The 25,660-nt window shown below is 37.7% G+C and overlaps 1 protein-coding gene across 1 annotated transcript; it reads left to right on the top strand.

Annotated features, from left to right (window-relative positions):
* The first annotated feature begins 11,211 nt into the window (after positions 1-11,211).
* Kcnv1 (potassium voltage-gated channel modifier subfamily V member 1) lies at positions 11,212-19,687 on the top strand. Its single transcript, NM_021697.3, has 4 exons — positions 11,212-11,344; positions 11,832-13,013; positions 13,821-14,350; positions 17,581-19,687. Exons 2-4 carry the CDS (start codon positions 12,544-12,546, stop codon positions 18,090-18,092), a joined length of 1,512 nt encoding a protein of 503 aa, NP_067729.1. The 5' UTR covers positions 11,212-11,344; positions 11,832-12,543; the 3' UTR covers positions 18,093-19,687.
* Positions 19,688-25,660: the final 5,973 nt, after the last annotated feature.

Below are 25,660 nucleotides of genomic sequence, written 5' to 3'. Positions count from 1 at the left end.
TAAAAGGCACAGAGACAGCATCAAAATTTACTATATAAGAAATGAAAAGTGAGACATAACAACAGAAACGGAGGAAATCCAAAAAATCATCAGATCTTCATACAAAAGCCTACACTGGACAAAAGAGAAAAATCTAAGTGGGTGGATTTCTAAATAGATAGCATGTACCAAAGTTAAATTAAGATCATGTAAACTGTCTAAACAGTCCCATAATCTCTAGGGAAATAGAAGCTGTTGTTAAAAACTTCCCAACCAAAAAAAAAAAAAAAAAAGCCCGGGGCCAGATAGTTTTAATGCAGAGTTTTCAAAGAAAGGCTCATGCCAATACTCCTCAAATTATTAGAAACAGAAGGAACAATACCTAGTTCATTGTATGAAGCCACAGTTACTCTAACACCTAAATCACAGAAAGAGCCAACAATGAGAACATCAGTCCAATTTCACTTATGAATACCGATGCAAAAATATTCAATAAAATTCTCAAAACTGAAAAACAGACTTCATTCCAAGATGAGGGGATTGTAGAATATACAAAAATCTATCAACATAATCCGCTAGATAAACAAACTCAAACAAATAAACTCACTTGATCATTTCAATAGATGTTGAAAAATCATTTGACAAATTTCAACATCCTTTCATGTTAAAGTCTTGAAGAGATCAGAAACCCATGACACATACCTAAACATCAGCAAAAGCAATATACAGTAAACTAACAGTCATATCAAATTAAATGAAGAGAAACTTGAAGCAATTCCACTAAAATCATGTACAAGACAAAGCTGCCTACTCCTACTCTCACCCTATCTATTCAATATAGTACTGTACATTAAAGCAGTAGGCAACAAAGGGAGATCAAAGTGAGATACAAATTGGAAAGATACAAATTGAGATGCAAAAGGTTAACTTATCACTATTTACAGATATATATGATAGTATATGTGGGGCTGCCCGTTGGTGTCTTCCCATGGAGATCTCTGGTCCAGCTACGTGCACTGGTTCAGGCAAAAGGGAAGGGCACTGTTTTGGCCACCTCAACTGCTAGTGCTGCTCTTTTCTGCAACTGTCATTTTGGTTGCTTGGACTGGGCTGAGCCAGCAGGAGACTGACTAGCAGGCAAGGGATACAGGGGAGCTTCTGACAGTTATTTCAGGAGAGCAGATCACTTCCCCTACCGGCAGTGCTACAGCTCTCATGATAGAAGCTCTCAGAGGATGGAGTAATTCCTGCACACCTTTAATCCTTCTGAACTGGATTCTTAAATACAGTTTTGGGATGGGTCAGGGTCTGGCAGCAGGTACTTCCGATTGGTTTGGCCTGAGAGCTTGGGAGTACCTTATTTACATATTTGGGGGTTTGGTCCTGCTTCTTCCTGACTGATCTATCTTGAGCCTATGTGACTTGCAGTCATGCCCTCAACTGTGGATGCGGGGCTTTGTGCATTGCCCTATGTGACCGATCTGTCTCAAACCTCTCTACAGGGGGTTGTGGCGGACTGTAGCTACATGAGTGGCCTGATCTACTGAGAAACTAGAAATGCTCCTGCAACCTTTTTAGAGTCCCCAGGGATTTAACCTATCTCAACCAGGAATCAGGGTACCTTTCACAGCCCACCACTCTACAAGTACATATGAGTGACTCCCAAAATCCTACCAGAGAACACCTACAGCTGATAAACAGCTTCAGCAAAGTAGTTGGATAAAATTTACTCAAACAAATCAATAAACTTCCCTTAGATAAATGATAAACAGGTTTAGAAGGAAATTAATGAAACAACACCCTTCACAATAGCCACAAATAGTATAAATTATCTTGGTGTAACTCTAACCAAACAAGTGAAAGATCTCTATGACAAGCACTTCAAATCCCTGGGAAAGAAATCACAGAAGACTCCGGAAGATGAAAGAAAAATCTTCCATGCTTATGAATTGATAGCATTACCATAGTGAAAATCACCATCTTACCAAAAGCAACACTCAAACTCAATGCCATCTTCATCAAAATGCCAACACAGTTTTAAGATATGGAAAGAGAAATTCTCAACTTCACACACACACACACACACAAAAATAAAAATCCCAGGATAGCCAAACCAATTCTGAACAATAAAAGAACTTTTGGGTGAATCGCCATTCCTCTCCTCAAGCTGTACTGCAAAATAATAGTGATTAAAAAAGAAAAAAAAAACATTGTGTTGGTATATAGAAATATAGGTGGATCAATGAAATAGGATTAAAGAACAAGAAATAAACCCATACACCTACAGTCACTTGATCTGAGAAAAAGAAGTCAAAATGATACTGTGGGGGAAAATCAACTTCAACAAATATTACTGGTCTAACTGGCAATCTGCATGTAGAGGACTGCAAATTGATCCATATTTATTACCCTGCACAAAGCTAAAACCCAAATGGAACAAGGACGACCTCAATGAAAAAACAAATATACTGAATCTGATAGAAAGAAACCGGGAAATCACCTGGAAATAATTGGCATAGGAGAAAATTTCCTGAACAGAACTTCAATGGCTCAGGCTCTAAGATAAACAGTTGATAAATGGGACCTCTTGAAACTGAAAAGCTTCTGTAAGACAAAGGGCACTGTCATTATGACAAATGACAACCTACAGATTGGGAAAAGTCTTTACTAATCCTATATCTAATGGAGGATTAATATCAAATATATATATAAAAACTCAAGATATTAGACAACAAAAAAACAAATAACCCAATTTACAAATGGAGTACTGATATAGATCTATTAACATAATACACTATATAAACAAACTCAAAGAAAAGAACTGCATGATCATCTCATTAGATGCTGAAAAGGTCATCATCTCATTAGATGCTGAAAAGGTCTTTAACAAAATACAACAACCCTTCATGCTAAAAGTATTAGAAAGATCAGAAATTTAAGACCCATACCTAAGCATAGTAAAAGTAATATACAGTAAACCAGTAGCCAACATCAAACTAATTGGAGAGAAACTTGAAGCAAGCCCACTAAAATCATGGACAAGACAAGGCTGACCACTCTCCAAATACCTATTCAATATAGTACTAAAAGTTCTAGCCAGAGCAATTAGACAACAAAAGGGGACCAAAGGGATACAAATTATAAAGGAGGAAAGGAGGAATGCAAGATATCACTATTTCCAGTTGATATTATAATATATATATATATATATATATATATATATACACACACACACACACATATATATATATATGCAACCCCAAAAATTCTACCAGAGAACTCCTACAGCTGATAACTTCAGCAAATTGACTGGATATAAAATTAACTCTAACAAATCAGCTTTCCTCTACTCAAAGGATAAATGGGCTGAGAAAGAAATTAGGGAAACTACACCCTATGCAATAGTCAAAAGTAATATAAAATACTTTTGTGTGACTCTAATCAAGCAAGTGAAATATCTGTATAATAAGAACTTCAACTCTCTGAAGAAAGAAATCAAAGAAGACCTCAGAAGATGGAAAGATCTCCGGTTGCAGTAAAATTAAAAAAGTGCTGGACCAGTTCTTGAGAGTTCCTACTCCACACGGATCCACGTGCTCTTGCTGTTTCTCTGTCAGCCACTTTCACACTGTGTCCTTGGTGGGTTGTTACTATGCCTGGTACATACATCATGTTCAGCGGGCCGTGTTAGTGTGGCCGCATGCCACACTAGCCCCAAACATTCTATAATCTACCACGGCTTCCTGTCAAGGATTTTGCTCACACTCCCAACAACCCAGTTAAGTCATGACTCAACAAACTGGAACCTGACAAGCAGATTTAGATGATAAATGCTCAATAAACAATACATCCATACAATTAACTTACAACCAATTGATAAAGATATAAACTGCCCATGTAGATAAGATATAATTTGTTCATCTAGACATACAAAATCCTGTACACATCCATCCCTTAAGAATATTCTTAACAACCTGTAAATGTACAGAGAGAAATCTTAACAAGTGCCTCCATGTTCTCTCTGCTGCTCTCCCTCTCGCTCCAGTCTCCTCTCCTGTCTTAAACTTTTTTTTTCCTGCCCATCCTTCCTTCTTGTCCAATGACAGGTTTCCTTCAATCCTGTAGCTGCCTTCACTTGCATAATGACATCAACCTACATCTCCCATGCTCATGGATTGGAAAGATTAATACAGTAAAAATTGCCATCTTACCAAAAACAATCTACAGATTCAATGCAATCCCCATCAAAATTCCAACAAAATTCTTTACAGTGATAGAAAGAGCAATTCTCAAATTCATCTGGAATAACAAAAAAACCAGGATAATGAAAACTATTCTCAAAAATAAAGAAGTTTTGCAGGAATCACCCTCCTTGTCCTCAAGCTATACTGCAGAGCACTAATGACAAAAACCTTATGGTATTGGTTGAGAGACGGGCAGGTAGATCAATGGAATAGAATTGAATACCCAGAAATGAACCCACACACCTGTGGTCATTTGGTCTTTGACAAAGGAACTAAAACCATCCAGTGGAAAAAAGACAGCATTTTCAACAAATGGTGCTGGTTCAACTGATGGTCAGCATATAGAAGAATGCAAATTGATCTATTCTTATCTCCTTGTACAAATTTCAAGTCCAAATGGATCAAGAACCTCCACATAAATCCAGATATGCAGAATGTAACAGAAGAGAAAGTGGACAGAGCCTCAAACACATTGGCACAGGAGAAAATCATTTTTTATAATAATCCTGATATAGCTTTTTTGATGGATTTTAAATACTGATCATCTTATGAAATTGACCATTTCCTAAATTTATTTTAAAAATTTTTGAAATTTATTTTATTTGCATTCTTTCACAAATAATTTGAGAATCACATTTTTGTTTTGCCCACTGACAGTTTGACAATAATTGACAAAATGATATTTATTTAATTATTCTCTCCATCATATCCTTTCTAATTTCTTTCAACCATAATTCACACACACACACACACACACACACACACACACACGCACGCACGCACACACACACACACACACACACACACACACACACACACACACACACACACACCAGTTGCTTTTCCTGGTTAATATATTTTGGATTTGTTTCATAAACCATTTATTTTATTTATTTTATTTATTTATTTTATAGACAAAACTTTGGATTGGAAATCTCCAATAGAGTCTTTTCTAGGCAAGACAGCCATTGCAATTATAAAGTCACAGCTTCAGATGCCTACACCAGGTCTTGACAAGATGGGCAGTCAACAGACAAGAATGCACAGAGAAAAGTTTCTGATGGCCTTATGCCTTAGTAGTGAGTTATTTGCCACTGGTGGATTTAAGGAGAGGAGGCTTGTTGCCTTCATTTCCATGATTATTTTTGTAAGCAGTAATAAAGCCATTATGAAATAAAAACATCACTTGCTTACTAAAGCAGATGAATTTGATCAAACAAAAATGAGAACAGATATGACAAATTTGTAATATTTGTCTTCCCCTGGATTCCTGCTTTTTTAGATTTCCGGGAAATCTGTTTGTGGGAGAACTGTGAGGCCAAGTCTAAAACTGAGATGTCAATCAGATTCAATGGTGAGAGAAGCCATATGGCTGTCTGTATTTCCTATGTTGGAAGAATGACAAATTTAACACCCAGTTACTACCATTAAATTTTTCTATAATGTGTATAGAAAATATACACTGAAGCAAATGAATTCACCTCATGTTTTAAGACCTTGTCATGGTTTTGCATACCTAACATCTTAGCATTTGGGAGGCTGAGGTAGGGTGATTACTGAAAAACAGTGATGTCTTGAGACAAAGCTGTACCTAAGGCTCTGCAGAAGAGGATAGACAGATTGCAGGAGCTAGTAGATCAGGAAATTTGTTGTGAGTCTATGTCTGTGAATAACCTCAGAGGCTCCATACAGGAAATCTCCCCAGCATAACTACCTGAACATAGACAACAGTAGATATGGCAAAGTTGACAGGAGAAAGACCAAGAGACCTAAAACCTACATTAAGAGCTACAAACAATGAATGAGTGCAGCCAGAAGAAAATATAGTCTTCCCAGGGAAGAGCACACAGCTTGTTTATCTAATACCAAAAGGTCAATCCTGAAAGCATACATGCAAGTAACATAATATTGCCAATGGAGAAGATTATATTTAGAAATGTTTGTACATGCATATTCACACAAGCATGTAACAACAATTAATAAAAACGGAGGCCATGAATTTGAAAGAGAGCAAGGATGGGGATATGGGAGGGTTTGGAAGAAGGTCAGTTAATGGGCAAATGATATAACCACCAAAAATAAAAGAAATAATTAAATCTAATCAAATCCATATTTTCATTCTTTATTACTGCAAAAATGTGGGTCACAAAGTTGAGTGAAAAAAATTCTTGACTGAGTTTGAAAGGAAGTATGATCAGCCCATTTTTGTGTAATGAACTCAACAGAATATATTTTATTAAATCAGTGTTCTGTGTGCTGAAATTATGATAATGATGTTAGATATTAGAATAATGTGTTCTAAACAGTTTCACATTTCATTTAACATTAATATGAGGCTGGGCTTCTGTATAGACATCTTAAATATTATTTTATATTTTATATTTTTATTTTTTAATACCATGTTCAAATTTTATGAAGATACTATCTAAGGGAACATTAAACCACAACAATTACCCCTTTATTTAAGAAGAAATTTCATTGCTCCTTATGATATATCTCTTCATTTTGTTCTTAGGCTATTTCTGGTTCCTCACTATTTGCTTGCAGAAATAATGACAGTTTGGCCTTCTTAGAATTCACCTGCAACTTCCCTGCATTGTTGATTTCTCATGCTTATGTTGCATGTGCTTCTAGTACTGTCTATGACATATTGTGTGCGAAGCATAAAATATATGGAACATACAAATACATGCATGCATATCACTTATAATCATGACCTCAGATTTTAAAATAAATTTCTAGGAACAATTGCCAATCAATAAACTCTTCAAGTTTGAGCAGATTTCAGGAAAATAAAAGGAATACAGTATACGAAAACCTTCATAGTATACTTAAGTCAAAGGTTTTCTTCTAATTCCTGGGTGAAACAACTTTGCTGCATTTCTTGATAGTGAGATAAAACACTAGACAGAACAGAGTGGGCTACATAACACTTTACTGTTAATAGTCCAGTATTAAAATGAAGTTCTATGCTTAATTTTACTGCATCTTGTTATGTCGTGTTCAGCTGATATCTCCGGAAGGCCTGTTCTTTTCTAAAGGGAGATGGAGCAGCAGTGGATGTGGGGAGGGAGGATGCTGGGAAAATTTGTGGGAGTAAAGGGCAGGGAGGTGGTAGTTGGGACGTATTGCGTGAGAGAAGCGCAAAGAAAAAGCAAAATATTAATAAACCATATAAGTTCAATGAGAAGTTCAGTATTTAATGGCTTTTGATCTTTCAACATGAGGGATTCCAGTCAAGCTGAATAACGGGATTTTAATTGGAATGTTCAAGCTCGATGCTGGGTTCAATTAACAGCTCATGAGTATGAGGGGCACAGCCCTTGCCCTGCTTCTGCACCACGGCATCTAAATCTTGTTTATAAAAGTTTAAATTAAGTGTAATTACAGAATTAATCAGTGAAATAATAAGTGCCTACTCAACATGCCCTGCACAATCCAGGAAATTTCAACGTATGTCTTTGAAGATCCGAGTAGCATAATGCAAGTCATAAAACGACCAATAAGGCATCTCAGCTAGCATATTTAGAGAAAAAATCAGGTATTAAACTGTGAAATTAATGCATGTTATTTTGGCCATTATATATGCCTTATTATTTAGAATAGAAAAATAAATACTTATATTTAAAATTATTTGTAGAAGAAAAAGATTTCCACTGATTCCTGCCTATTATGGTTTTATTTTTATAGCAAATCTTTTCAAATAAAACAGGTTTTAAATTGAGCAGAGTCAAATCTATATCTTCATCCTATGTAACAAATGGAAATTATTTTAATGGTCCCCTCTTTGTTTTATGTATGTAAAATAATAATAGTAATAATAATAGTAAAAAAATAATAATGTCTGTTTTGAAAGGTTTTGGTATATAAATGATGTCAGATAATGTCAGGTTCTTAGTGTGGTGCTTATCATACAGTAAATACTTGGTGAAGTGTGGGGGTGGATATCAGGAAAAAGTCCTAAACATTAAAAATGTGGTGACACAGAAGAGTTTAGAGGAAAGAAATGGGAGAGGAAGTTGATGTCATTATATTATAATTGCAAAAATTAAATAATATATTTTAAAAGTATCATTTCAAACTAGATGAATGATTGGTAACATTTTCTATCTCATCTAATTTTAAAAGAAAAGCATACAATCATTTCTACTGTTTAACACATGAGGAAAATGAGACAACCTGTTAAGGTTATATGTCCAACACAATACAAAGCATGAATTAAACATGTACAGGTAGTAGCTATTTGTATCATGATATTATTGTCGTCATCACAATCCTCAGTGTATGCTGCCATCTCCATAACAGACTAGGCTATAAAAATGAGCTCTTGGGTTCTTCCAAAGATAATTGTCTCCCCTTGGAAGGAATCCAGAACAAACCCACATTAAGCTAAATTCTGCATTAGAGTGGGCTGTCATACAGTTGGGAGGATTTATTCCAAGCACCTAGAAGGCACATGAAAGATGAATACATAGAAGTCATCTGATTTCTTTTCCTTTCAACATATCCAAGTGCTGTGAAGGATAAGGGAATAAAAATCATTTTGGCCATAAACAAAGGCATTTTTCCCCACCCCAACAAAGGCATTTTTAAAAGTCCATATCATTGACTTATCTGGTTGTCAACCCCTGCAAAATCAAATACAAGTCATCATGATGCATGGACTGCATGAAATGCTTTCTCTTTTGACAATGAATAATAAAATTTAAGAGAATTTCATGTAAACATAAGAGCCTAGATTGATAGGGTTAGAAAAAGTAAAAAATAGAATTTTCCCATTGCCTTTTTTAAAGCTTTTTATTCAAGTTCTTTTTCATTTTTTCAAGTTTCCCATCATATCTCCTTATCTCATTATAAAAACTGTGATGTTGAAGTATGTTGGATATACACTAATAGTGATTGTATATTTTCTTAAATAAATCTTCAATGAGTTTAAATCATATCTCTGCATTATCATTTTAAAACATTAATATCAATACAAATTTCACAGGAACATTATGGTATGTCATCTAGATGGATAACATAAACCAAGTATAAAATTAATGTGAATAATATTTTTCAAAAACCAAAGAAAATGATTTTATAATGGGATTTCCAGCATGATGAATTTTAGCATTTATTTTCACTGAGTTATCAATTGAGTTGGACAATTTGAAGTCTGTCATGATGACAATGCCTGTCTCTTTGTGCATTGTGAAAATTCACACACTTAGAAAATGGCTTTAGGCTTAAATAAGTCATAATTGGTATGTCAGTATGTGTGGCATATATGTGATAGATGTGCACTGTGGAGTTTGTGTGTGCCAGTGTAGGCACAAAGATTATACAAGGACTTAGCCTCCGTGCTTTAACATGCTCTGGCTTATTCTTTCCCTTGAGACAGGGTCACACTGAACTCAGAATTACACTGATGTCCAACCAGCCCCAGTAGTTTCTCTTTCCCCTACACAGCAATGGACTTCCAGGCAAGCCACCACATACGGGTTCTCGAATTGTGAACCCAGGTCTCCCTGCTTGCAGAGCAAGTGCTCTTACTAACTGAACCATTTCTTTGTATCCTTAAGGATGAGGTTGATGAATATTGTTATTATTACTTCCTTAAGACACCATCACCACTGAGGGTCAGGGATCCGGCAATGTGACCCTCAGTCATTTTCCTTACCTAAAATAATGTAAAATTTTAGAAATTTCTTTTCTATAATCTATAAGGCTAGTCTAGACCTTTAATGTTGATCATAAAGCTTAATAAATCTATGAACGTGTGCCTCTTTTCAATGACTAAATCATCTGTAATTGAGATGAAGTTTTATCCTTAGTAAAAAAGGACACTATTAGCTTACATGATGTCTAAACATAATGATGAACTAGTTACTGGAATGATTCATATGTTCTGCTTGAAAGAGTTCTTTGGAGAAGTGAAAGTTAAGCAAATGCAAAGCTACTAATAGAACCATAACCTAGAAACTTCAGAGTTAAAGGGACTTACTGAAATTTCTCCTCAGTTCTTACAGGATAACTGAAAGCCTCACAAGAAGAAATTCTCATCTGTTTTCCTTATAATGCCTACAACATCATTAACTCTGGCCCTTCATTAGAAACACAGGTAAGTCATCCTACCTTGATTTATTTGAAAATCAGTAAAAATTACCTTCTCTACATTTAACTTATGGAGGTACCCTCTGACATTACTATAGTTGAATATGAATTGAGTCTAAATCACTCAATTTCTCTTGCACTAAATGAGCACATGAATGTCTCATGGTCTTGTTATAACAAAACAATATGCTATAATAGTAGAGAGCTTACAAAATTTCTTGGTATAAAGTTAGCAGCAAATAAATGTTTGCCCATCTATTTTACAACTTACAATATTGAAGAGGCACTAAAGTCCACATAGTAAATTACAACAAAAAGCCACCAAAGTCAGGTGGCAAAGTGAGACCAAAACAGCCAAGTGTCTGTCCCATCAATTGGAAAAGCTCTCCTCACTACAGTAAGCTTTATAGATTCCAAAACCACTAAGAAACCACAATGTAGAGCAGGGTTCACTTTCCCTGGCCAACACTGGGAAGGGCAGATCATAAATGGTTGCCATGCATAATGATGAACCCTTCTCCATCAACATGGAGAAGTAGAATGTAACTGTACTAACCCTGCTTCCCAGCACTTTACCACACTGAAAATGCTGGAATATTTTTGTGGACACAGATGGTGGGGAATGGAAATCAAATGCAGCAATTCTTCTGATGTATGTAATATTCAGTGTCACTAAGCACTCCTTTCCTCTCTGGTTCTCACTTCCCTACTTCTATTCTCTAAAGAAGCTGGCCACCTAGGCTGCTGGTTCCAGAGGAGTGCTGGGCAGGGTGGGGGTGTAACTTGCCACAGAATCCTGAGTCCAGGCCAGGAGCCAAGATGCAGAGAGGCAGAACAGGCAGCAAAAGCTGGCTAAGATCTGTATTGTGAGCAGTTTCTGGCTAAAAGCTCTGCTGTGAGCAGTTTCCATTCTTGACTGGTGAAGTCAAAATTCTCAACTTGTAGACCAGAAGGATTAAAGAATACTACATTATCCATTTTCGCTGCACTGGCTGAGCAGCACCCAGGTTTGCCTGAAGTTGCAGGTGAGTCACTGTCATTTCTTCCCACTCCACCAGCCCTGTGTCCAACAGGTTGACTGGAGACACAGCTCTAAAAGGCCACTAGGCACTATGCCAATCTCACCTGATCTCCTGAATTTAGCTTCTTCTTTAACTGTGGGGTCGCTGTTATTTAAACTCTTGCCTCAGCCCACGCTTGTTCTATTCCTTGTCTCTCTGCCTTTCTCTTTTTCCCTAAAGGGAGCGCTTCCCTTTGTGTTGGAGAATGTGCCCAGAATGTCTCTTCTGAGGACACTTAGAAAGTGTGTAGTGAGCTGGGGATTTGGCTCAGTGGTAGAGCGCTTGCCTAGGAAGCGCAAGGTCCTGGGTTCGGTCCCCAGCCCCGGGGAAAAAAAAAGTGAAGTCCTAGAAAGAAAGTGTGTAGTGTTCCTGTGGGGCACCCGGTGTGCTGAGCTCCCCTATTCTTAGTGAGCCACTGAAACTTCAACTAAAAGGATTATTTTTCAACTAGGAGCTGGAAACCTAAGGAAGAAGGAAATCTCGCATGAATGACAGATGGGAACCAGAGAGACGTGGGATGAAATCTTGAGTCGGGTACCCCAGACATGCTTTCCCATGTGTTCACAGCCCTAGAGAACATCACGGAGTGAATACCTTACAATAGATGAGGGAAGGCTATAAATCCTCAAGTTCGGACTCATTCTGCTATTGCCACCTGTTTCTGAACTTTTAGTCCTCTTTCTTGCACTTAGGGAGTCCTCTCTCTGCTTCTGTCCTCCAGATCTTCACATTCCCTCCCTTGCCCAATTCTGCCACCCAAAGCCACCAGCTTAAATCTACACACCAGGTAGGCTGAGGAGTGGGGGACTGGGAGTTCTGAATTACAAAGTTGAGGAAAGGCTCTACTTATATCTAGGAGGGGCCACTGGGACCGGCTGTGTGTCCTGGGCAGTTCCCTGCCTGATAGAGGCTAGATGGGTTCCCTCCACACGACCACTCCTGCGTTCCCAGCCTCCTCGCTCTACCGCGCACTCGCAGCTCCCTAGCGACACCAGCCACCAAGCTGGTGGAGAGAGTAGGGGTGCGCTAGTGGGAGGCTTCTCCCTCGGGAACCTGGGAGATCCCTGCCGCCAGCAGGGGCTGTGGCACCGCCCGCGCGGGGACCCACGCTTAGATCTAGCGCCTTCCCAACTTCGCAGTGCCTTCAGGCCAAGGCGGTCGGGATGGATCTGTCACCCCGCAACCGGCCGCTTCTGGACTCGTCCTCGCTGGACAGCGGCTCCCTGACCTCGCTGGACTCCAGCGTCTTCTGCAGCGAGGGCGAAGGGGAACCCTTGGCTCTGGGGGACTGCCTTACGGTCAACGTGGGAGGCAGCCGCTTCGTGCTCTCTCAGCAAGCTCTGTCCTGCTTCCCGCACACGCGCCTGGGCAAACTGGCCGTGGTGGTGGCCTCCTACCGCCGCCTGGGCGCCCTGGCTGCAGCCCCCAGCCCCTTGGAGCTTTGTGATGATGCCAACCCGGTAGACAACGAGTACTTCTTCGACCGCAGCTCTCAGGCATTCCGTTATGTCCTACACTATTATCGCACTGGCCGCTTGCACGTCATGGAGCAGCTCTGTGCACTCTCCTTTCTTCAGGAGATCCAGTACTGGGGCATCGATGAACTCAGCATCGACTCCTGCTGCAGGGACAGGTACCAGCAGGGCGCGGCAATTGGGCGGGAAGGGAGGAGAGGGTGGTAAGAAAGCCCAGGCAAAGACTTGAGGCTTTGTGTAATCTTGTCTACTCCAACCCTGGGAATAGGTATGTCTACATTTTGGCTGTAAAGTAAATCAGCCCTAAAGTCAACTTGTGCATTGAACTTTAAAATAACAAAAACAAAAACTTCTTGCTCCATTTCTCCCAGAGGCTAATACTCAGATCTCTTGTGAGACTTCAGACCAGTCAGACTTGCAGTAAACATCTGATAATTTAATAGATGAGTCAGAAAAACTACGCCCCCAAAGATACATAAGAATGAAAGGTTTTTGGTTTATCATTCATCAAACCTTGATTTTAACTGTGAAAACCTTGTTTGAAGGACCTCATTAATGTCCTGAAGCAGAGATCATTGCCTGGGTGACAATTATCTGATTTGATAGTGACTTACTGTTTCCTGTCATTCCTACCACTCCTTCATATATTTTTCTTTTATACACATGAACATTCCATGTGGGAAATACATGTCCTTGTTACCAGAAAAATAAGTCACAAAAAACTCACTGATCTTAGGTTGCCTGCTAATGTATAAATCCATTTACATAAATTTCTACTATGAAAAAGTGTCATTTTAAAAGTAGTCAGAAACCTGTCAAGGACCATCATGGAAAAATATGAATATATATTTCTATATTTTATTCATATATAAGTGTGAACTCTGCAAATTTAATCCTCTTGTACGTGTGTGTGTGTGTGTGTGTGTGTGTGTTTAAATTAATCACAAAGTTGTCTTCTCTGAAAGATACTTCAGAAGAAAGGAGCTGAGTGAAACTCTTGACTTCAAGAAGGACACAGATGACCAGGAAAGTCAACATGAGAGTGAACAGGACTTCTCACAAGGACCTTGTCCTACCGTCCGACAAAAGCTCTGGGATATTCTGGAGAAGCCTGGGTCTTCCACAGCAGCCCGGATCTTTGGAGTGATCTCCATCATTTTTGTGGCAGTGTCCATCGTCAACATGGCCCTGATGTCAGCTGAGCTAAGCTGGCTCAACCTACAGCTGCTGGAGATTTTGGAGTATGTGTGCATCAGTTGGTTCACCGGGGAGTTCATTCTGCGCTTCCTGTGTGTGAAAGATAGGTGCCACTTCCTGAGGAAGGTTCCAAACATCATAGACCTCCTTGCCATCTTGCCCTTCTACATAACTCTTCTGGTGGAAAGCCTGAGCGGCAGCCACACCACCCAAGAGCTGGAAAATGTAGGACGTCTGGTCCAGGTTTTGAGGCTCCTTAGAGCTCTGCGCATGCTGAAGCTGGGAAGGCATTCTACAGGTACTCATATTTCACTGGTGCCTTTTAATTTTCCTTTTAACATAAGTTTAGATATATTGGCACAACACCCCCTTCTATTCCTATCCATCTTTCATCTTCTATAAAAGGGAAGAAAAATCTTCAAGATGCTATCATAAGCATATCTATCTATCATCTATCTTGTACACACACACACACACACACACACACACACACACACACACTTTCTGTCCACAATATATATATATTTATATATATAAAACCTTCTTCTCAAAGATCATACATAAAACATACATAAAGGCATATAAATTATATAATATAATAGGGCCATAAGCTATTTGTACCTTCTGTTTCCAAAAGTATTTCAGGTGTATGGTCTAATATACATATATATATATATATATATATATATATATATATATATATATATACTGGAGAAAAGAGTCAGGGCAGAAGAAAAATGGCCAGGTGTTGATGGCCTTCCACTTACTTTTGATGAATAAATAAAATTATTTTGTGTTAGAAGAAAGATATGTCAGTAATTAATGTCTTATTCAGCATTTTAAATTATCTTAAATTTTGAAAAATCAAATAAACATTCTCTAGAAAATATTCATATACAACATACAAACAAACAAACAAACATACACACACACACACACACACACACACACTAATCTGTCACTAAAAGTTATAGCCAATGTCAAAGGAAATCAAACAGAGCAATTAAAAAAATTATTTTCTCCCATAAAGAAGGGGAGGGGGGAGGGGGATGTTTGTCCGGAAACTGGGAAAGGGAATAACACTCGAAATGTATATAAGAAATACTCAAGTTAATAAAAAAAAGAAAAGAAATGTAAAAAAAATTATTTTCTGAAAGTAATGGTGCTCAGTACTAGGTTTTATGACTATTGAATATTCAAGGGTTATCAGCGTTAACTTAAAGGAAATGAGGATATTTCCACAAATTCATGACTTCAGGTCAGATTTTAGTACATGGAATAGTTTCTGAATGGTGTATGTTAGCAGATATGCAAATATTTTGAGGTAGGTCATTTGGCATCCATATATATTTTGAGATACACTGGAGTAGAGTGCATAATAATACAATACAAACATATATATACACATACAAATATGTTTACAGAGTACTGCTCCCATAAATATCCACAAAGATATATTTGAATGACCACTGTAAAAATGGTGGTAGCCATGTCTCCTTATTAAGACAGGGAGTAATTAACCTGAGTTTTTGTTTTACATCTCTATAATTAAAACTCACCCTGCAGAATTCTAGTCATGCATTTTCCTAGCTAGTCTTACATTCCAAGGATGTGATAATGGGGTTTCCAAGAAGTTTTACAAGTAACACTCTTTGTTTCCTGACACAGATAATGGGATGCTTTCTTTGAGTATTTATAAACTCTTCACAGGATTCAACTTATAAAGCACTGGGAGCTATATTTTTTCAAAAGAAAGGAAAAAGGAAATAATAGTAATCCCCACAGTGTCATCTCTTCAAAAGTTTTCAGTTCTACAGCGAGTGCGGCTAACAAAGCTTCAATTTAAAGTGTATGACAAATGTATGAATATGTGATAGATTTTGTCAGGGATAAGATTTACAAAATATAGCCACAGCTACCGTAAGTCCCCACATATTTGAAACTTCTGTTGAGAGATATTACATAATTATGGTTAGGATCCCTCACAGTCTTGGTATAAATCCTGGCTTTGTACCTTTGTACTACATATGTTAGCCCTGTGAATATTATTTCTGAGCATTATCTAAGAAACATATGAATATAGCATTTATCTTTAAATTAAATCAGTTTTTAAGCACTATATTTCTCATCATATAGTGTCAATTTATTTCTAAACTGTCATTTCACATAGACACATCCAAGACAATTTTGTAACAAGGTAGTATAAAGTTATTCTGAAAGATATATTTTTTAATGTAAACCTCAAAATCAACATGCATTCTTCTTTACAAATAGATGATATTAAGGCTTTTAATCTCAATATTTGAAGAGCAAACTACAAAATAGGTAGATTATGGGTTGTATTCTAATGGATTTCAAATAATCCCTAAGAGGGAGTAAGAATAAAAATTATTCTAAAAAGTATTGATTTGGGCTTTCAAGGCAGTTTTTTTGTGTGGTCATGTTGTTGTGCCTTCAAAACAGAAACTCTTGGAAACATTTCTCTAACCTCGGGGAAGACATTTCACTGGTTATTAAGTCCTGGTTTTTAGTATGTTCTTGTTGCTCTTCTTGGCACCTAGGCTTTTCATAGGTGGTACTGGAATTCCATAAGCCTGTGACTCCTCAACGTTGGTAAATTCCTCACCCCCCTTCATTACTATGCCTTTTGGCAATGTAAGATTTTGTTACTTAGCTTTATCCTTACATAGAATCCCAAATATCATATGATCAAGGGTAACAAGAATTAGAATTTCAATTGGTATTCTGGGAATTCCAGAACCTTTGTTTACACTGGTAAGAATATGTTTTGGATATACATGTGAAGCAAGTGTTCCACTGGTGCCTAATTCATCCTGCTGTTTGAATTTATCGCCATGGAATAAAACCTTCCTCTGGCTTTCAGGCAGTGAAACATCTGATTGTATTAAGCTTTGTTATGAGTAAGAAAATAAGACATAGGAGCAAGCAGAGTTCTGAGTTCAAGGCCAGCCTGACCTAAAGAGTGAGTTCCAGGACAGCCAGGCTGTGTAAAGAAATCCTGTCTCAAATGAAAAAAATCAAACAAAATAAAGAAAAAGATAATAAAAGAAGACACAAAAATATATAAGAACACCAGCAAAATGCTGTTAAGCAGAAGAGCTGACATGACATGCTAAAAGTCAGGTTTGACCAAGTGAGTCTTCCACAGGCATCTCTGCAAAGGACCTTCACCACATGAAGTAATGAACTCATGTAAGACACTTTCTGCCTGCCTTTCAGTCTCATGTTTTACATTAAAAAGTCAGAAATAACATGATATCAGTTATTATACAAGTAAATGAATGAATGTACGTAACAGTTGTCTTTATCCTTCTTAACCCCACCCCCACCAAGAACACTCTAAGCTTTCTGGAACCAGAGGTCATAATTTAGCCTTCACTGTGTCCCCAGAACATGGCTCATCATATTAGTTATGCAGAACATGCATGTGGGTGGAATGCAAGGAGGGAGAAGGGAAGGAGAGAAGCAGAAGGATGAGTATGCCTGACAGCACCTCTTCTCTTGCAGGATTGCGCTCACTTGGGATGACAATCACCCAGTGCTATGAAGAAGTCGGCCTACTGCTCCTGTTTCTATCTGTGGGAATTTCTATATTTTCAACAATAGAATACTTTGCAGAGCAAAGCATTCCTGATACAACCTTCACAAGTGTTCCTTGTGCATGGTGGTGGGCCACAACATCCATGACTACAGTAGGATATGGGGACATTAGACCAGACACCACGACAGGCAAAATCGTGGCCTTCATGTGTATTCTATCAGGAATCCTTGTCTTGGCCTTGCCTATTGCCATTATTAATGATCGCTTCTCTGCTTGTTATTTCACCTTGAAACTCAAGGAAGCAGCTGTGAGACAGCGTGAAGCTCTCAAGAAGCTTACCAAGAATATAGCCACTGACTCATACATTAGTGTTAACCTGAGGGATATCTATGCCCGGAGCATCATGGAGATGCTTCGATTAAAGGGCAGGGAGAGAGCGAGTACTAGAAGCAGTGGTGGAGATGATTTCTGGTTTTAAGTTTACCTTCAACTTATTTACAAAACCTATGTACATTTGACTGGATTGATGAAGCCTTGCTGCTATGGCTATCTGTATACTGATTATGATTTTCTTGACCACTTATCTTCTTTCTGGTGTATTTTCTAGAATATTTAACATCTCCTATAGTATCTACTGATTATTTTAACACACATGTCTTCAACGTAGCCAATTAATACAACCAAAATCAATTGGGAAAAGAACACGTATCTGAATTTTGAAGTATCAATTAATATAATTTCATACATCAAAATTTAAAGAATCATGTGTCATTATTCTTGGGCTTTCAGCAGTGATGTTTTCTGTTTTTTCATGGAAGTAGAACTGCACAGTCCATGGGGAGTTGGGGCAGTGAGCATTTAAAAATACACAGTGCATCTTTTTGTCATTTAAAGATATTCTACAAATAAGTTACTTCTTTCTCTATCAATTAAAACTATTGAGTATAAATATAAGCTTTGCAATCAAACACTTAAGCTTAGTAGCCATAGTGAGTACCACATCTTCCATCAAGTGCAAGTCACTGGTTCCAACTGGACAGAGCTCTACCCTTCAACAGTCAATTTCTAAGTGGAAGCCTCAAACTGCTGAAGACTTGAAGTAGGTGAGACTTCAAGTCCCTGGACAATTTCATTATCCCAGCTGAGTGTGATGTGTGAAGAAGAATGCAGCATAGCTCTCTGGGAAAATTAAATGATTTATAAAACATTTCATTATGGATGAATTATTTAAGCTATGCTTTCAAAGTCATGAATATGGAAAACTAAAGTAGTAAATTTATTCACCAAAAAGATTAGATAGTCTTTTCATATGTGGAAATATGTTGGATGACATCATTAGTTGAACTCAAAGAACTTTCTATTTGTTAAAAAATTGTGAGAAGCTTTCTGACTGTGGAGGTAAATAACAGATGTTCAGATATCACAAGCACTTCTTTGGTATTTATGGGAATACTACAATACCTAGATGTTGTGGCATATAATTAAAGCCAAAGTTTTTAAAACTAAGAAACAACCCTGGTTCTAAATATTATAGTAAATAATACTTTCAAAAGCTTAACAAAGGATTCCCTTATTGCCTACTTTCTTGATGTATGAAATAAAATTCCATAGATAGATAGATAGATAGATAGATAGATAGATAGATAGATAGATAGATGGTTGATTGGCTCTGGGATAGAAATGTTACTCTTCCTATTTATAAAACTAATATACATGAAATGCATACATGCAGAATAACTGCAATATTAAAACTTCACTGAGAATAAAATTAGGAAAAGACACTTAGAAGAAATCATAGCTGACATGGATGGTAATAAGCATTGAATAACAGTTTCCTTTAAATCCTGAGGTGGTAAGGCAAGGCTCAAATCTTAGCACACAGAAAGCTCAACCAGAATATATGTAAACCTGTGACCAACTTGACTGCATAGCACATTCTAGGTCAGCTTAATCCAAATAGCAAGTGCAAGGAAACCTGGACTACATAACAAGCTCAAGGAATGGTAAGAACCTGTCTCAAAAAGAAAAATATAATCCCTTGTCCTAATATATGGCTTGATAATTTGTAATGTACTGTTGATGTGTGCCTGTATATTTCACCAAGTATATTTAAGGCATCTTGCTATATTACAAACTACCAACCAAGCAAGAAAGGTGCCAATCATTTGTGAGATGCCATGGTTTCTAAGTACATTCCTAATTTAAAGATACAAGATTGTAATATTTAGCACAGAAGCAAGGTAATAACTCCTGGTGTCTGCATGTGTATGTTTAAAATCTGAACAAATTTCCATGACATGAGTTTTTTAAAACTATAATTTTTTTCTACTTTTCTTTTAGTGCAAATCGAGTGTTTATATACTATGTTCTGATGATAGGTTCATTTCTCTCAACTCCTCTGAGATCCTCTTCATCTCCTGTGTCATCAAAATCCACCCCTTTTTTGTCTTTCCCTTAGAAAACACAAAGACATTTTAATAATAGTGATGATGATAATAATAATAATAATGATGATGATGATGATGATAACAATAATAGAATAGGATTTAGATCAACAACAAAAAGCAAGAAAACAGAGGGAAAGCTCAGGGATTATATAGAAGAGGCACACACACTTGCACAGAGGAACTCAATAAAAATGCAAAATGGAAGCCATGATAGATTTACAAACGACCTGTAAGGTTACAATAAATAAAAATAAAAACCAAAACACCTTGACAAGACATTATGTGACAAAGAATCTCAAAAGACTCCACTAAATTTGTTTTGTCTTGGCTATCTACTGCCTGTCATTAGGTATTTGTATTCCTAGTGAGACACAAATGGAGAGAACTGATTTCTCTTTTGTGAGAAGTTATAAACTGGAAATAACTTCCAGGTTAGGGATGAGGCTTGCATTAAAATTTCCTCTTGGCTCCAGGGCCCCATCTGGTGCAGAAGCAGGCAAGGTTGTGTACATACCACAGTCTCTATGAGTTCATTTGCTCATTGTTCTTGCTGTGCTTAGAGGACTTTGGTCCCTCTCTTTACTCTGGTTCTTACAATCTCCCTGACTCTTTTTCCACAGGATTTTGTAAGTCTGGAGGCAAGGGATATGGTAGAGATAGCCCATTTAGGACTGAGTATATCAGAGTCTCTTGCACCATGAACATTGTCTGGCTATTGGTCTTTGTATATGTTCCAATCTGCTACAAGAGGGAGTTTCTCTAATGATAATTGAACAAGTCACAAAATTATAAATATAGCAATATGTCATTAGAAGTTATTTTTGCTATATTCCTTAAATAGAACAGTAGTATTTGGTGTTCCCTTTAGGTCTCTGGGCTATTGGTCTCTGGTTCTCGGCCTCCAAGTACTGATTGGGATGGGTTACATCTCATGAAGTAGGTCTTAATTCAAATCATGTATGTTTGGTGTAGTGGTTTGAATTAAAGTGGACCCTATAGGTTCATAAGGAGTGGCACTTTTAGGAGATATGGCCTTGTTGAAGTTGGTGTGGCATTGTCATAGAAAGTGTGTAACTAGAGATAGGCTTTGAGGTCTCAGAAGCTTACGCCAGGTTTAGTGACTCACTGTCTCTTCCTGCTAACTACACATCAAGACGTACAACTCTCAACTACCTCTCTAGCACCATGACTACCTGCATGCTGCCATGTTTTCCTCATAATGGTAATGGACCAGACCTCTGAATTGTAAGCCAAAACTAATGAAATGTCTTTCTTTCTAAGAGTTGCCATGGTTATGGTGTCTCTTCACAGCAATAGAAACCCTAACTAAGACAGTAGGTTACTCTTACAAGCTTGGTGCCAGTACTTCTTGCAGGCAGGCCTTCATTTTAGACTGAAGTGACTGTAGCTCAGTTGCTGTCTACATTTCTCTTCTGATTGTGAACAAATACATTCTAGTAGCATTCACACTAGTCCATAGTGGTGAAGTCACAAGGTAGGAACCTGTTTGACTTCTCCGAGTTCAGAGAATTGCATAGTTGTTGTCTTCAACTATAAGACCTTATTCCCAATTTCTGGAGCACAGACAAAAACCTTGGTAATACCGAGGGATGTTGGAGGATCTCATGGGGCCCCTTCAGCCAACTAGATTAGATATAATACATTACTGGCATCATTTGATGGAAGAGTTCCAGTTATAGCTACTTCCCTTTCCTCATTTGATCTTCCCAATTCCTGCACTACCCAATCCATCTATTCTTTCAATTTCTTTTTGGTATTGGATATTTTCTTTATTTACATTTTAAATATTTTACTCTTTCCCAATTTCCCCTTCAACCCTGCCCCCCAATTCTATAGCCCCTGCCCCTGCTTCTATGAGGGTGCTCCCCCAACCACCCAACAACTTCTTCACACCTCCCCCTACTCTGGCATTCCCCAACACTAGGGTATCAAGCCTTCACAGAATCAAGGGCCTCTCCTGTCACTGATGCCCAACAAGGCCATCCTCTACTACATATGCAGCTGGAGGTATAGGTCACTCGGTGTGTTTTCTTTGGTTGGTGGTTAAGTCCCTGGGAGCTCTGGGGTAACTGGTTGGTTTATTTTGTTATTCCTAGGGGGTTGCAAGCCCCTTCAGCTACTTCAGTCGTTCCTCTAACTCCTCCATTGGGGAGCCTGTTCTCATTCCAATGGTTGGCTGTGAGCATCCACTTCTGTATTTGTCAGACTCTGGCAGGGTCTCTCAGGAGACAGCTATATTAGGCTCCTGTCAGCATGCATTTCTTGGCATCCACAGTAGTGTCTGGGTTTGGTGACTGTATAAGGGGTGAATCCCCAGGTGGTGCAGTCACTGGATGGCCTTTCCTTCATGCTCTACTCCACACTTTTTCTCTGAATTTCCTCCTGTGAGTATTTTGTTCCCCATCCTAAGAAGGACTGAAGCATCTACACTTTGGTCTTCCTTTTTCTTGAGCTTCAGGTGGTCTGTAAATTCCAACTTGGCTATTGAGTTTTGGGGATAATGTTCACTTATCAGTGAGTGCAAATCATGTGTGTTCTTTTGTGATTGGGTTACCAGACTCACAATGATAGTTTCTAGTTCCATCCATTTATCTAGCAATTTCATGAAGTCATTGCTTTTAATAGCTGATTAGTATTCCATTTGATAAATGTATTACACTTTCTGTGTCCATTCCTCTGTTGAAGGACATCTGGGTTCTTTCCAGCTTCTGGCTATGATAAATAAGGCTGCTGTGAACATAGTGTAACATATGTCCATGTGATATGTTGGAGCATCTTTCCGGTATAAGCTCAGGAGTGGTATAGCTTGGTACACAGGTAGTACTATGTCCAATTATCTGAGGGAACAGCATACTGATTCCAAAAGTGCTTGTACCAGCTTGCAATTCAACCAATAATGGAGGAGTGTTCCTCATTTTCTACATCCTTCCCAGCATGTGCTGTCACCTGAGTTTTTGAACTTAGTCATTCTGACTGGTGTGAGGTGGAATCTCAGGGTTGTTTTGATTTGCATTTCCCGAATGACTAAGGATGTTGAACATTTCTTTAGGTGCTTCTCAGCCATTCAATATTCCTCAGTTAAGGATTCTTTGTTTATCTCTGCAACCCATTTTTTTAAGTAGTGTTATTTAATTCTCTGGAGTCAACTTCTTGAGTTCTTTGTATATATTGGATATTAACCCTCTATTGGATGTAGGATTGGTAAAGATATTTTCCAAAACCTTTTTTGCTGTTTTATCCTATTGACAGTGTCCTTTGCCTTACAGAAACTTTGTGATTTTTGAGGTCCCATGTGTCTATGGTTGATCTTAAAGCATAAGCCATTGGTATTGGGTTCATGAAAATTTCCACAGTACATATGTGTTCTAGTCTCTTCCACACTTTCTCTTCTGTTAGTTAGTGTATCTGGTTTTATGTGGAGGCTCTTGATCAACTTGGACTTGAGCTTTCTACAAGGTTATATCAATAGATTGATTTGTATTCTTCTCCATGCTGTCATCCAGTTGAACTTGCACCATTTGTGTCAATTCCCTAATTTCTTTCTCAACCTGTTTGTCCTATGAGTAGAGAAAAGTTACTGATATGTTTGAATTAATTTTATATCCAGCCACATTGATGAAGTTGTTTATCAAGTTTAGGAATTCTCTGGTGGAATTTTGGTAGTCACTTAAGTACATTATCATATCATCTGCAAATAGTGATATTTTCACTTCTTCCTTTCTAATTTGTATTCTTTTTACATTATTTTCTTGTCTAATTGTTCTGGCCAGGATTTGAGTACTGTATTGAATACGTAGGGACAGAGTGGGCATCCTTGTCTAGGAACTAATTTTAGGGGGATTACTTCAAGTTTCTCTCCATTGAGTTTGATTTTTGCTACTGGCTTGTTGTATATTGCTTTTACTATGTTTAGGTATGGGCCTTAAATTCCAGATCTTTCCAAGACATTTACCATGAAGGCTATTGAATTTTGTCAAATGCTTTCTCATCATCTAATGAGATAGTCATGTGGGTTTTGTTTTTTTGTTTTTTTGAGTTTCTTTATATACTAGATTACATTGATGGATCTCCATATAATAAACCATCCCAGCATTCCAGGGGTGAAGCCTACTTGATCATTATCGATGATTGTTTTGATGTGTTCCTGGATTAATTTTGCATTGATAATCTTAAGGGGAATTGGTCTGAAGTTCTCTTTCTTTGTTGTGTCTTTGTGTGGTTTAGGAATAAGTGTAATTGTGACTTCATAGAAGGAATTGGATAGTGTTCCTTCTGTTTCTATGTTGTGGAATAGTTTGAAGAATATTGGTATTAGGTCTTCTTTGATGATCTAATAGAATTCTACACTTAACCCATCTAGTACTGGGCATTTTGGGGGGGGTGGTGGTCAGCAAACTTTTAATGACTGCTCCTATTTCTTTAGGGCATATGGGAATGATTAGATGGTTTATCTGATCCTGATTTAACTTTGGTACCTGGTATCTGTCTAGAAAATTGTCCATTTCATTCATATTTTCCAGTTTTGTTGAGTATAGGTTTTTGTAGTAGGATATGATGACTTTTTGAATTTCCTCTTTTTCTGTTGTTATATCTCCTTTTTCATTTCTGATTTTGTTACTTTGGATACTCTCTCTGTGCCCTCTGCTTAGTCTGGCTAAGGGTTTATCTATCTTGTTCATTTTCTCAAATAACCAGCTCCTAGTTTTGTTGATTCTTTGTTTAGTTCTTTTTGTTTCTACTTGGTTGATTTCAGCTCTGGGTTTGATTATATCCTGCCATCTACTCCTCTAGGGTATATTTGCTTCTTTTTGTTCTAAAGCTTCCATATATGCTGTCAGACTGCTAGTGTACTCTTTTTCCAGTTTTTTTTTTTTGAGGCAATCAGAGCTATGAGTTTTCCTTGCAGCTCTGTATTCATCATGTCCCATATATTTGGCATGTTGTGACTTCATTTCCATTAAAATATAAAAAGTCTTTAATTTCTCTATTTCTTTCTTGATCAAATTATTGAGTAGAGCATTGTTCAGCGTCTATGGATATGTGTGACTTCTGTTGATTTTGTTGTTATTGAAGATCAGCCTTTGTCTATGGTGAAATGATAGGATGCATGGGATTATTTCAACCTTTTTTATCTGTTGATTCCTTGTGATCAACTATATGGTCAATTTTGGAGAAGGTACCATGGCATGCTGAGAAGGTATATTCTTTTGTTTTAGAATGAAATGTTCTATAGATATTTGTTGAATCCATTTGATTCATACCTTTTATTAGTTTCTCTGTGTCTCTGTTTACTGTCTGTTTCTATGCTCTGTCCATTGCTGAGAGTGGGGTGTTGAAGTCTCCCATTATTATTGTGAGGTGCGGTGTGTGATTTGAACTTTATCAAAGTTCCTTTTATGAACGTGGGTGCCCTTGCATTTGGAGCATAGATGTTTGGAATTGATATTTCATCTTGGTAGATTTTTGCTTTGATGAGTATGAAGTATCCCTCCTTATCTTTTTTGATAACTTTTGGTTGAAAGTTTATTTTATTGGATATTAGAATGACAACTGCACCTTGTTTCTTGGGACCATTTTC

The sequence above is a fragment of the Rattus norvegicus genome, chromosome 7 (assembly GCF_036323735.1).
Source record: "Rattus norvegicus strain BN/NHsdMcwi chromosome 7, GRCr8, whole genome shotgun sequence".
In the NCBI taxonomy this organism is placed as follows: domain Eukaryota; kingdom Metazoa; phylum Chordata; class Mammalia; order Rodentia; family Muridae; genus Rattus; species Rattus norvegicus.
Note: the sequence above shows the minus strand (reverse complement) of the source record. Positions and strands in the feature narration are given on the sequence as shown.